The sequence below is a fragment of the Lycorma delicatula genome, chromosome 12 (genome assembly GCF_047948215.1).
Source record: "Lycorma delicatula isolate Av1 chromosome 12, ASM4794821v1, whole genome shotgun sequence".
Classification (NCBI taxonomy): domain Eukaryota; kingdom Metazoa; phylum Arthropoda; class Insecta; order Hemiptera; family Fulgoridae; genus Lycorma; species Lycorma delicatula.
In genome coordinates, this window is record NC_134466.1 from 48,134,908 (window position 1) to 48,147,390 (window position 12,483).

General features: G+C 25.7%; 1 protein-coding gene across 1 annotated transcript in view; it reads right to left on the reverse strand.

The window, feature by feature from the left end:
• The window catches only part of RasGAP1 (Ras GTPase activating protein 1), a 64,608-nt gene extending 52,931 nt beyond the window's left edge, over window positions 1-11,677 (reverse strand). Inside the window, exons 1-2 of the mRNA XM_075379584.1 lie at window positions 11,539-11,677; window positions 822-942 (exon numbers count right to left, since the gene is read on the reverse strand). Of these exons, the coding sequence (XP_075235699.1) occupies window positions 822-942; window positions 11,539-11,593 (176 nt within the window). The 5' untranslated portion in view covers window positions 11,594-11,677. The remainder of the gene's footprint in view (window positions 1-821; window positions 943-11,538) is intronic.
• Between the last annotated feature and the right edge of the window lie 806 nt (window positions 11,678-12,483).

Below are 12,483 nucleotides of genomic sequence, written 5' to 3' on the forward strand. Positions count from 1 at the left end.
CACTTGTACACTGAGAAATGATTCACTAAGGCTATGATTACTTTTAGTTGTATGACACCTCTTTACTATGGCCGATTAAGGTCTAAATTTTCTTAGAAAGATCATAAAATGAGATAAGACATGATGTTTTTAATATGATTCACAGACAAAATGCCAGTCATCAAAGAGGAAATCATTTCTGCAGTCACAGAAATTTTGTTTGGATGGTAGCGAAGACAAAACATACATCAGAAGATTTTTATTTTTTTATTTTCAGGGTCCTGTTCACTATAAATTTATTTCTGATGGGCAGACAATGAATAAGAGAATGTAAATTGATATTTTTCATGTACAAGTTGCAGTAAGAAGGAAAAATCCTGAAAAAATGGGTAATAAAAATGATTTTTAATTGTTTCACTATTTGAAATCCACTCTCAAGGGGGAAAGGCAATAGAACGGTGGCAATGAGACAAAGATGCAAAAGAAGATAGCTCAAAACAGGTTCCAGGAATGTTTCCAACAAGTTTACAAACCCTGGTAAAAGTGTATACCTCCTAAAGTAAACTACTTTGAAGATAACGTACTATAAAATGTTTTCATGTATGCAGGTTTTTCAAAATAAACTAATTCCAGGAATTTATTGAACCTACCTTGCGTAAATAATTTATAATTACTTTTTACCGATTATTTTGAATGAAATGCAACATAATCTTAATAAAAGTTAACAACCATTTCAAATTATTTATCATAATTCTTTATCGTTTAACTGTTATTAACACTTTTGTAGAATACAATATATATATTTTTAAATATTAAAACTTATAACTTAAAAAAAAACTTACTTTAACGTTCGTTCGATAGTGGAAGTTCTAAAAATTTCTTCTTGATCTAAAGATAATGTGCAATAAACATCACGCTGTGTTACCGACCCATGATTTCTATTAGGCAGATTTTTTGCTTCCCCTAAAAAAAAAATGAAAAATTTATTATAACAAGGCTTAGTAACTGAGAAAAACAAAATGCACCAGTTTTATAAATCTACGATTATTTCTTCTACAAGATATAATTTGAAATCTAATTTCTGTCCGTATAACCAAAAACAATTCTGTAAAAAAAAGATTAATTACTTAGGTTTTAAATTAAAATAATAAATAAATAATATATAAATATATATTTTTTGGTATTTAAGTATTAACGCCACCGCAGCTACAGCTTTATTTAAAAACAAAGTAATCAATCGGATTTCGGTGGAAAATGGGCCGATATAGAGTTTAACATAGATTCAAAACAGTCTCTTTATTAATTTTAATAAATGGTTATTTAAATATTTATTTTATAAATATAATTTAACCAAACTTAACCTACACTCCCTAACCTTGACTAATTATAACAGAAGTGTTTTGATTATTTAAATAATAAATAATTGCAATAATTACTGAATTTATTAAATAAATACTCAAACAATTACGGTCTTAATCAGTCAAGGTTAGCGAGCGAAATGAGCGTAGGTTAAGTTTGGTTAAATTATATTTATAAAATAAATAAATATAAATAACCAATTATTAAAATTAATAAAGAAACTGTTCATTTTCCACCAAAATCCGATTGACTACTTTGTTTTTAAATAAAGCTGTAACTGCGGTAGTGTTAATACGTAAGTACCTATATTTTTTTTAATGACCAAATAATTTAAGAAATAAATACAGACATTGAAATAAAGTTACTGTTGATGCATTAAATAACTCATTTCAACTGTGTTCCAGATATGTCCTATAAGTAATAGACAGACACTCCTGGGTATAAGAAATCAGTTAGAAAACCAAACAAAGAAAACAATAGGAAGCAAAACAAAACAATTGCAATATTTTTCAACTCTTATAAGCAAGAAGAAAATGAATTTCATGCCAATCTCCATGGCGGAGTCATAATGTATCTCCCTTTTATCTGGAGGTTCCCGGTTCAAGTCCTAGTGTGATAAGCTTCAAAAATTAATTTAACTGTTATAAGCTTGTTTTGTAACTGGTAATGAAACATACAACCTACCATAAAAGTACTTAAAATAAATGACAATCAATGAAACTTTATAAAATTTTCAGAATATATTCAGAAAAAAGCTCAGCTTTCTGGGCAAAAAAGCAATTCTGAACATATAGAAAGTGACTGTAAAAGTACTAAGGAACAAAAAAAACTTGTATACCATCATACCAAGTAAAATTATGATAAACAAACAAAACATTTACAAACAACACAAAATAAATAAATGTAGCATTTCCAAACAATTATACTTTTTCACAATGATGGTTACACACAGTCAGTTACAACTTAGGACTGTTTCCAAAATTTGGAATCATAATTTTAAATGATGGAACAGAAAAACTAGAGAATAATGTTTAAAGGGGAATTTAAAAGGAATGTGACCTTTGCATATAAAACTACACCAAATAATCAACAACGTAGCATAAATCATTCTTTAAATACTTATGAAACCTCTCTAGAGCAACAGTGAATTTAATTTTTCAACTAATGAATGTATATTTTATTGATTCATCAAAATTAATGTTATGAAAATTTATTAAATTACTATAATAAAAATAGCAGTAAATACAACACATTAATTTCATAGGTATGCAACATTGTTTAATAATATTCTACTGATCGTGTTGTTGACATTAACATAAATTAATTATAAATTATTAAGGCATCACAAACTTATGTATTACTATGCCACATGGCTGCGATCACATTTTTTTTTTTTTATAAAAATGCGATCTGGTAAAACCAAGAATATGAATCATGACATGTATTCATTTTAATTTTATTATATGATGATTTTTAATTTTTTATTTTACTGATAAGTGAATCTTTACAAGTTCCTGGAAATAAATAAAACATCCTGCTTTAATTTTTTTTATGAACATTAATTTTATTAAATTAACTTCAAAAAAGATATATAATTATTGAAAAAGCAACAAAGCAAATTTTTTCCTCATATAATGTTTGGAGACCATTCATAAAATGAATAATGAAATTTTTACCAGATCTATGTCTACTCCTACTCCTTCATTGTGATAAAACATATTTTCTAAACACCCTTCCAGAAAAAATTTTAAATCCAATTTTAGAATTTGTAAATTATTATTAAAAAAAATATTTTCTCCTAAAACAAAAAATTAAGATATTTTAACAAAATTATTATGATTACATAGAAAAAAAATATTGATTTAAAAAAAATTCCAATAAATTAGAAAATAAATTGTTTGCTTAAAAAAACAAATGGGAACATTAATTATTCATTTTATTTAAAGATAAAAAATATATACATACAGAGGGTAAGCTACAAGTTAATTTCTACAATTAGTAATAAGAAAACAACAATTAAAACAAAAATAGTTTTTATTAGTACACACTGGATGAAATGTTCGGTATTGCCCTCCTCATAAACATTCACAACAGCATTATACAAGTAAATTACAAATTTTTTTCTATTAAAGATGTATCCCGATTTGTAAAATTAACCAAGCTTTCAATCAACAACTTCAGGTGGCTCAAACCACATGGATTTGAAGAAAATACTGCATCACTGACAATTCCTTGGAATGAAAAATGTCAAAATACATGGACACCTTTCGATTGTTATATGATGACCTGTCCATTTAGAACATTTTGATCGAGGTAGATTCTAACTTAAGGAGATGCCCTATATTGCTGCAAATATTGGGGAGCAACCCATATTAAATATAGTTCATAATATCTCAAGTTATACATCATCAATTACACTGATAAACATAATTTTTATTTCCTAACATGCAACACATCATTTTAATCTGTTGTTTAATACTAAAAATGAATATGAACTCAGAATCTTTCTATCACCCATCATTTTTGAAAAATGTTTAAATGTTAATTAAATAATTTTTTTTCATTTTCAACATATTGTTAGCATTTTAAGGTCCTATATTGTATTTTGTAAGCTCATTTTTTATTGTTTAACTTTGTTAACATAATTTGTAAGCTATAAATAAACAATACTAAACAAAGAATTAAATCATATCAAAGTCACATATTATGACATCATATCTAACACCGAAGAGCGTGTATTCATGGGCAAGATTAATCATGTATGAGCAGGTCAAAACATGTAGCTGAAAACACAGCTGTGTTGTTTGTATTAAGCACTGGATTCAGCAATGAATTAATTTTGTTCAGTCTTATTACTGTAATTTTATAACACTGCAGTGTCATAATGCCTTGAAATTGTGTAAATGATGTGGATGCCTTTTGTTATGTATGCGGTGAGTTTACCGTAAAATCAAATAGAAAAAAACATTACAATTTTAATTAAACAAGAATATCATTTGTACTTTCAGTGTAAAACTGGAGATCAGGATAAGAATTGGGCTCCTAATACAGTACATACTAATTGTTCTGTATATTTAAGAGGATTTCTGAGGTACATGACATATCGTGTACCTTTCACAATTGATTACCACAGGTAATCAATTGTTACTTTTATTTAACAAGTGTGTCTGGAATTTCTAAAAAATCTAAACATACTGTAAAATATTCTTCATTGCAATCTGCAATCAGGTTTGTACCTCACAATGAAATTATTCCAGTTCCTGACCCACCTGTGAATGTATGTTTCTAAAACAGCGATGAAGAATCAGGCAGTACTGAAGAAGCCAACAATGATTTTGATTTTGAATTATCTTCTAATAAGCCACATCTTACATTAATGGTAAATTAAATAACTTAGTTAGGAATTTAAATTTATCAAAAAGTCAAACTGAACTGTTAGGATCAAGACTGCAAGGTTCAAATTTACTTCAAGAAAATACAAAAATTTTGAGCTTTCGAAGCTGATAAAAAGAACTTTATTGATGAAAATAATTTGGTTTATTGCACAAATATTGATGAGCTTATATTGCTCTTCGGACAAGTTCATAAACCTCAGAACTGGTGCCTTTTCATAGATTCATCCAAGTATAGTTTAAAAGTGGTTCTACTACACAAGGGTAAAAATATCTTTCAACACCAATCGCTTATGGTATTAATCTGAAAGAAAACATATGTAATGAGACATTCTTAAAAAAATAAATCATAAAAAACATAGCTGGAACATATGTGCTGATTTGAAAGTTATAGTTATTTTGTTAGGCATGCAGTTAGGCTATACTAAGGACATGTGTTTTCTTTGCGAATGGGGCAGCCGAGCTCAGGTAAACATTATGTTACCAAAGAGTGGAAGAAATAAGACAACTTAACTCCAAATGAGAAAAATATTATTCGTGAGCCCTTAGTTGAACCCAAAAAAATATTTTTACCCCATCTCAATATCAAGCTAGGACTAATGAAAATTTTGTAAAAGCAATGAAGGATAGTCCCGGATTTTTGTACATCAGTAAGAAATTTCTGAATGTAAGTGAAGGAAAAATTAAAGAAAGAATATTTGTTGGTCCTCAAATAAGAGAATTGGTCAAAGATGATGTATTTAACTCGATGTTAAATAATGTAGAAAGTGCAGCTTGGGCTTTATTTAAAGACGTTTGCAAAAATTTTCTCGGCAAAAAAAATTCCAATGATTACCACGATATTGTTAATCAACTTCATACAGAGCTATGGGATGTAATATGTCTTTGAAAATACATTTCCTCCCACTCACATCTCAATTTTTTCCTGGATAACCTCAGAGATGAGGTTATCCAGTGAAGAACGTGGTGAATGTTTCCACCAAGACATTTAGGTGATGTCAAGTCACTATAAAGGGAAATGGGATACTAACATGCTAGCCGATTACTGTTGGACACTAATTCAGGATGTGCTTGAGGCTATTTATAAAAAAAAAGCATGAGCGAAATCATTTTAACACAGGTATGGCCATGCAAAACTAAAAACTTTCACAGATTTTAACCATATTTTCCCTCAATTTTTTTTAAGCATAATTTATTTAAAACTAAGAGTGACAGAAAAATTGTATTTACAGATCTGTAATGTACGCAAAAAAACAATTCAAGAAATGGCACCACACTTAGAGAAATATTAAAAAAATCTTTTTTTGTCTATCAGTGTTATTTTTAGATGGAAAAAACATTTAAGAAACACGGTCCCTATTCTACCATTTCTATGAACTTCAGGAAACATTAGGTTCCTGCTCCATAATTATGTAAGGATTTTCATCAGGCAAACACATAATTATGATGGTTTATTAGACCATTCAATTAGAAGCACATTTCATCGGACAGTATCACTAAAATAGAAAACTGAGGATATGCTTTACTACAAACAAAACTTCACCTTCCATCGAGATCAGCTTCGCAAAGTGCGTGATGTAATCTTGCCTACATTTAAAATTCCAGTTCTTTTAGAATATTTTGTAAAAACTTGTTTTTCTGGGTACTTCTAGCCTAATCGAAACCTTTTTGTTGATGTTTATGGGTTTTCAATAAATCTGGGTAAAAAATTGTTGGTTTACTAATCTGGAATAATTCCAGGGATATCTGAAGCATTTCTTATACCTCCTGTATATCCAAATTGGGTTGTATATCACACAATTGGTTGATTGGAGAAGAATAAACATTGCATGCATAGTGTGGAGGAATACTGATTAATCCAGGTTAAACATTTGAAAGTCTTCTTTATTTATGTCAGAAACATTAACAATTGGTAAAATGTTCAATATTTATCAATTCATGCTCATTTATCCTCTGCATTACTCTTCGAATAATTGAACATCCAACACTGGAAGTCATTTGACCGACCGGTCTGTACCCACATTTATATTTACTTTTCCAATATTTGTGTTAAGTCATTATTTCAGAAGAATTGAGATCTTTTTTTAAAAAATTCAAATAGACCATGTTTACACTCAAGAATGCATCATATTAATAGAACAGGTAATATGTTACAATAAAAATACATAATTACTCCTAAAGATAAGTGAAATACAATAAATTTGACTTAATTTTAAATTTTAAATAATAATTTACAATTAACTCATCAAGTGCAGTTAAGTCAGTTATTTACTACTGTTGTATCACTATTTGGGTAGCATCTTGGTCTTTCATCTGGAAATCCCAGGTTCAAATCCCGGTTAGGCATGGCATTTTTCATACGTTACAAAATTCCAATTCCATGTACAACGCACAAGCTTCAAGGTTATATGGTAACATCATAAAGTCAAAAAAAAAGAAAATTTTAGATATACCATCTACTTCGTAAACAGTCATTCTTTCAACAACATAGAATTCTTTATTGTACACATAAATTAAAAAAAAAGTTTATTTTTATTCACAATAAATAAATTGTACTACTCCATTTTTTTAATAGATATAAAATAAACTAGTGGTAACTTTTTGGGCTCAAGAATGGAACATACCTAGAACATTAACAGATTATAGAAAGAAATAAAATATAAAAACAATATACAATTTTGGTTTATATTTAGTGCAATTTTAACGGCAAAAAATTATGTTCTTGCTTAAGCATCCAAGTTTCAGTTGCTGTAACTAACAAATGACCAAAATAAATATCATAAAAAAATTCAATTACTCATATAACTTATGAAAGTACTAATATTTTTAAGGAAAAACAATTATCCCACTACAGAATTAACTGTAAATTCTAAATAATTACAAAAAAATTAAAATATTAAGAAAAATATAAGAAGTCTATTAGAGAAACTCATATAAATCCATATACAAGAATCAAATACCATTAATAGGAGTATAAAATGAAGGCAGGTGAGATTTAATTCAAAAGCTATTGAAACAAAGGATCCGTCTATCTTTTTATTTGTATACAGAAAATAATTTTAGGAACTAAGAAGTTAAATTTGAAATAACTATGACTAAATTTGTGTAACTATCAAAGAAAAGAAGATAAAAATGTTTTTAACTGATCATTTAGTAAACACAAAAAAAGTATTATTATTATTATAGTTATTATTAGTATTATAGTATTCTGAATAGTATTATAATTTTTACAAGTAATTCTGAATAGTATGGATTTATTGTTAAGAAAGCAGTTTAAGAATAAATAGGAATAGACAAGGATTATGAAATTGAAAGAAAGTTGAATAATATAAAATTAAATTTTAGGAAAACACAATATATCATAATTTTGTACTGAAAATCATAAAGAATATGATCTAAGACAGTGATTAAACACAGATTAATACGATCAAGCAAAGGGATATGTTAAGTGTGAAAAGTGTAGAAAACAAAAACTGCAATATATAAGTTATATACTGAGGATATAAGATTAAATAATTATTCTGATTAGCACAGGACAGCAAGGAATGGCGAACAACATTAACCCACTCAAATAACTGACTTAAAAGTAGCCTACTATTCAATCAAAGAATTTTTTTGTTTAAACGTTTACAAATATTGTTTTAAAGGATTTTTTCCAAAAAAAAAAAATAATTTTCTAAGCATTTTTACAATCAAATGAATATTTTTTACCCACACAAATATATATATATAGTATAAATAAGTTTGTTAAAATTGTTTATTATAGCCTACTTCATAATAATGTTTTTTCATTATAACTACTCCTCAGGATACGTCAGTTTTACTATAAATAAATGTGTAAATTTTAATAATTAACAAAATTGTACAAATTATAATAAGCAACAAAGTAATAACAACCGTGCTTTAAGTAATATATGCATACTATGACTGTAAGTTACTGGTAAGGTTATGAATAAATAACCATAATAATCTATCAAGTAGATAACTTATACTCCATTAAGATGAAAAATCATTGTAATAACTAGTTGATAAGAAAAGAGATTTCCTAAATAAGACATTCATTAAAATATAAAAATAATAATAATAAAATACGATTTATTCTTTAATAGAACTAGACATTTTAACAAAATATGAAAAAGCCTAAAACTGAAAACTTTTTACTTATAGTATACATAAATTTGCTATTACCAAGTACCTAAATTAGCCATTTATTTTAATAAAAGTTATTAATATTAAAACAATATTTTTTAAATTAATTAACCAAAAAAAAGTACTGAATATTTTTATTTAATAGATTTCTAAGTAATAGTTAATTAAAAATAGGCCTATTTATTTTTTTTATATGGGTCAAAATATATTCTTTTAAATATCTAGTTTTGTTTTTTGGATGTAAATAAATGTTACGTAAACAGTAATCAACTTTATTTAAAATTATTTTTCATTTCCTGTACACAAGACTCATCATTTCCAAATTTGTTTTAAAAATTGCCACTTTTATTACAATAAATTGCATTATTTTGAAACAGAATATTCCACATTAAAATAAATTACTTTGGAAGTGTTATATAATATTATTGACATAATGTTAAAAATAAAAAAGAAACGCTTATTTTGACTTTCGGACATCTGAATACAACACACCAAAATTTGATCTGTAGATATAAATGATATAAAACTTACAAAAGTAGAAGTTTACATAAATTTAAAAAATCATATAGGCCTAAAATTTAACAAAAATAAAATGCACACATCTAATCAAAAATAATTACATTGCGTTCATTATACCATGATAATATCTCCTAAATTGAATGATGATGTTGACTAGATAAACCACTATTTATCAAATCACAACCTAACACATAATTAGCAATAACATTAACAATAATAACTCAATTTCTTTCTTTTCCTCATATAATCCACATGAGTAATAACCGCATACACAAGAACTTATTTTTTTTAATATTTATTTTTTATAAAAATTTTTACATAACTTTTTATATGTGTTTACATAAAAGAAAAAAACTATCTAAATTCATTTCTCTAATGATTATACACACAGATTTTTTAAATAAAAAAAAAAACTATAAATAAAAATTAATTAATTTGAGAAACTACTGTGTTCTGTATGTATTATTTATTAGTAAAATAATAATTCTTTAAATATTTCAATCATAACATTTTAAAAAATAATCGCACATGATAAAAATCTTATATGATTCCTGTAAGGAAACAACAAGAGATAATTTTATTTTAAAAATGTATATATTTCTTTAATGGTTCATTGAAGAAAATTTTTAATATATTATAAACATCAATATTCTTATGTGCAAAGATTTTATCATAAATGGGAAAAATATAAGAGTAAAAATGATGATCTTTCAATAGAATTTTATGGATAGTAAGCTATCTGTTACCATTTAATTTTAATATACTGAAGAAAAAACATATCTAAGCATATAATACCCAAAGATCATAATTTAAAAATACTAGCGGCTAAAATATATTTTAATGTGAAAAAGCACAAAATGTAGCAGTCCAAATGGGCATACCTGAATGATAATTCAAAAATATTCTCGACCTTAAACCTAATAACCATTTAAACTGAATATCAATTAGCAGCCAAAAATTAAAAAAATTTTAAAACTAAACTTTATTTTGTACATTAACTTACATGGTAAAAATCTACAGAAGTGTAAACTTTACCCCAAGTTGGTTTGTTTTTTTTTATGTATATATCAACAACACACTAATATTTTGCCAAAGTAATAGTTATATTCGATTGTTAATTAATTAATGTAATGCACTTTACTTTAAATACTGCTAATTACAAAACTAATAAAAAATTATATTTTAACTTTTTTTTTTAATAATAATAATTAATGCTGTTTATGTAATTTTTTGAGATTTATTAGCTTTTTAAAAAATATTTGGTACATTAACAAAATATGATATTTAAGTAGCATACAATTATAAAATTTTCAATATTTCTAATAGATAAAAACAAATACATTTTAAATTTACTAATATGTTTAAAAAAAACATTTGTATGTAACTCAATTTCACTAATCGAACTTTGGTAATTACAACTAAAAGTCGGCTACTACTGAAGCAATTACAATAGATGTAATCCCATAATTTGTAAATAAAATCTAATATATTTAACTGCAAATAAAGTTCTTACAACAACTGGTAGAAAAGATTAATAAAAACAAAAACGTAAAAATTAATTAACAGATAAAATTCAAAATAAATTTACATTAAGTTAATATTTGCAAATATGAAATTTTAATATGAAAAATTAAAACTACATATAAAAGAATAATTTTTTTTATGAATGACGACATTAATAAAAATTAAGGCGACAATGCTAAAAATAACACATTAAGAGTAGCCGATGAATGAAAAATGAATAGTTAAAAAGGAAATTAGTATATAAATTGCCAATATTAATTCACGAACATATAATCGCACTGATGTCCTTTGCTGAAAAACACAGTATTACTTCGATTAATTATCCAAAACGAATATATTAAAACATTTTTTTTTTTAACTATATAATATAAATTAATTAAATACGAGTAAAATATTAATATGAAAATAAAACTTTAATAAAAAAAAGAATATTTACTAAGATATACCAGTGGTTTATTAGTTAATAAGCCTACACAACAAAGGCAGGTGACAAGTAAATACAATAAAAAATAAATTTAAACATATTTAATAACGAAAAAAAATATGCAATCAATTAATAACAACTAAATACACAATCTAAAACACTTCATTAATAGTTTTCACAATGTAAACTCACCAATTTTAATTTTTAACCGTTCCTCAACACGTACACGACGTGCACCGTCCGCCATGATTACTGGTTACTGCTTAGTTGAATGGAAGTTTACAGTGCATCCAACATAACGAAATGAAATTATGTAGAAAAATATTACCCGGCGCCGGTTATGAAATGTAAAACCCGTATTTACTATACATATTGTACTATACGTATACATATACTAAAGCGTAATGACATGAATGAATTGGAAGTATATTACTTTCATTTTCATTCAAGTCCAGTGTCGCTGTTCGGGTTTTTTTTACGTATAAGTTCATTTTTTTACCATATCAAACGGTTGACGATTTTGTTGAAAAATAAATAAATAATAATACATTTCATGGATCATTTTAATGAGCTAAGTGAATTAAATAAATAATATAAAATAATAAACTGTATTAACGTAGACGGTATTTAATAATTCTTATTTCATTTAATCAATTATTCACAAGGACAATTTTATTACAAAAACTTTAATGATTCATACAGATTTAAAAAAATAAAGAAAAAATAACAAATAGATTTACTAAATAAATTACATTTTTTTATGAATTATTCAGTAAATATGTGAAAAAATAAATAATTTTACGATTATTTCAGCACAGATTTAATAATATACCAATTTTATTAGTGGTGATTTCATCGTAAAATAACATGGCAAATAACCTAAAATCAACTAACGAATTGGGTTATTCTATGTTTCGCTTCTGAACTCTTTAATCAATAACTTTTCACAGCAAATTTACTTCTTTATTAAAATTTTAAAACAAACAATTCGCGCGTAAAAAATGATTATATTAATTATTTTCTGAATTATAAAAAGTTTTGTTTTTTAATAATGATGTGTTCAATATTTATTTATCTAATGCTTACATCAACAATTTAAGATTCATTTCCTTTTGCCGACATTAAAATAATTATATA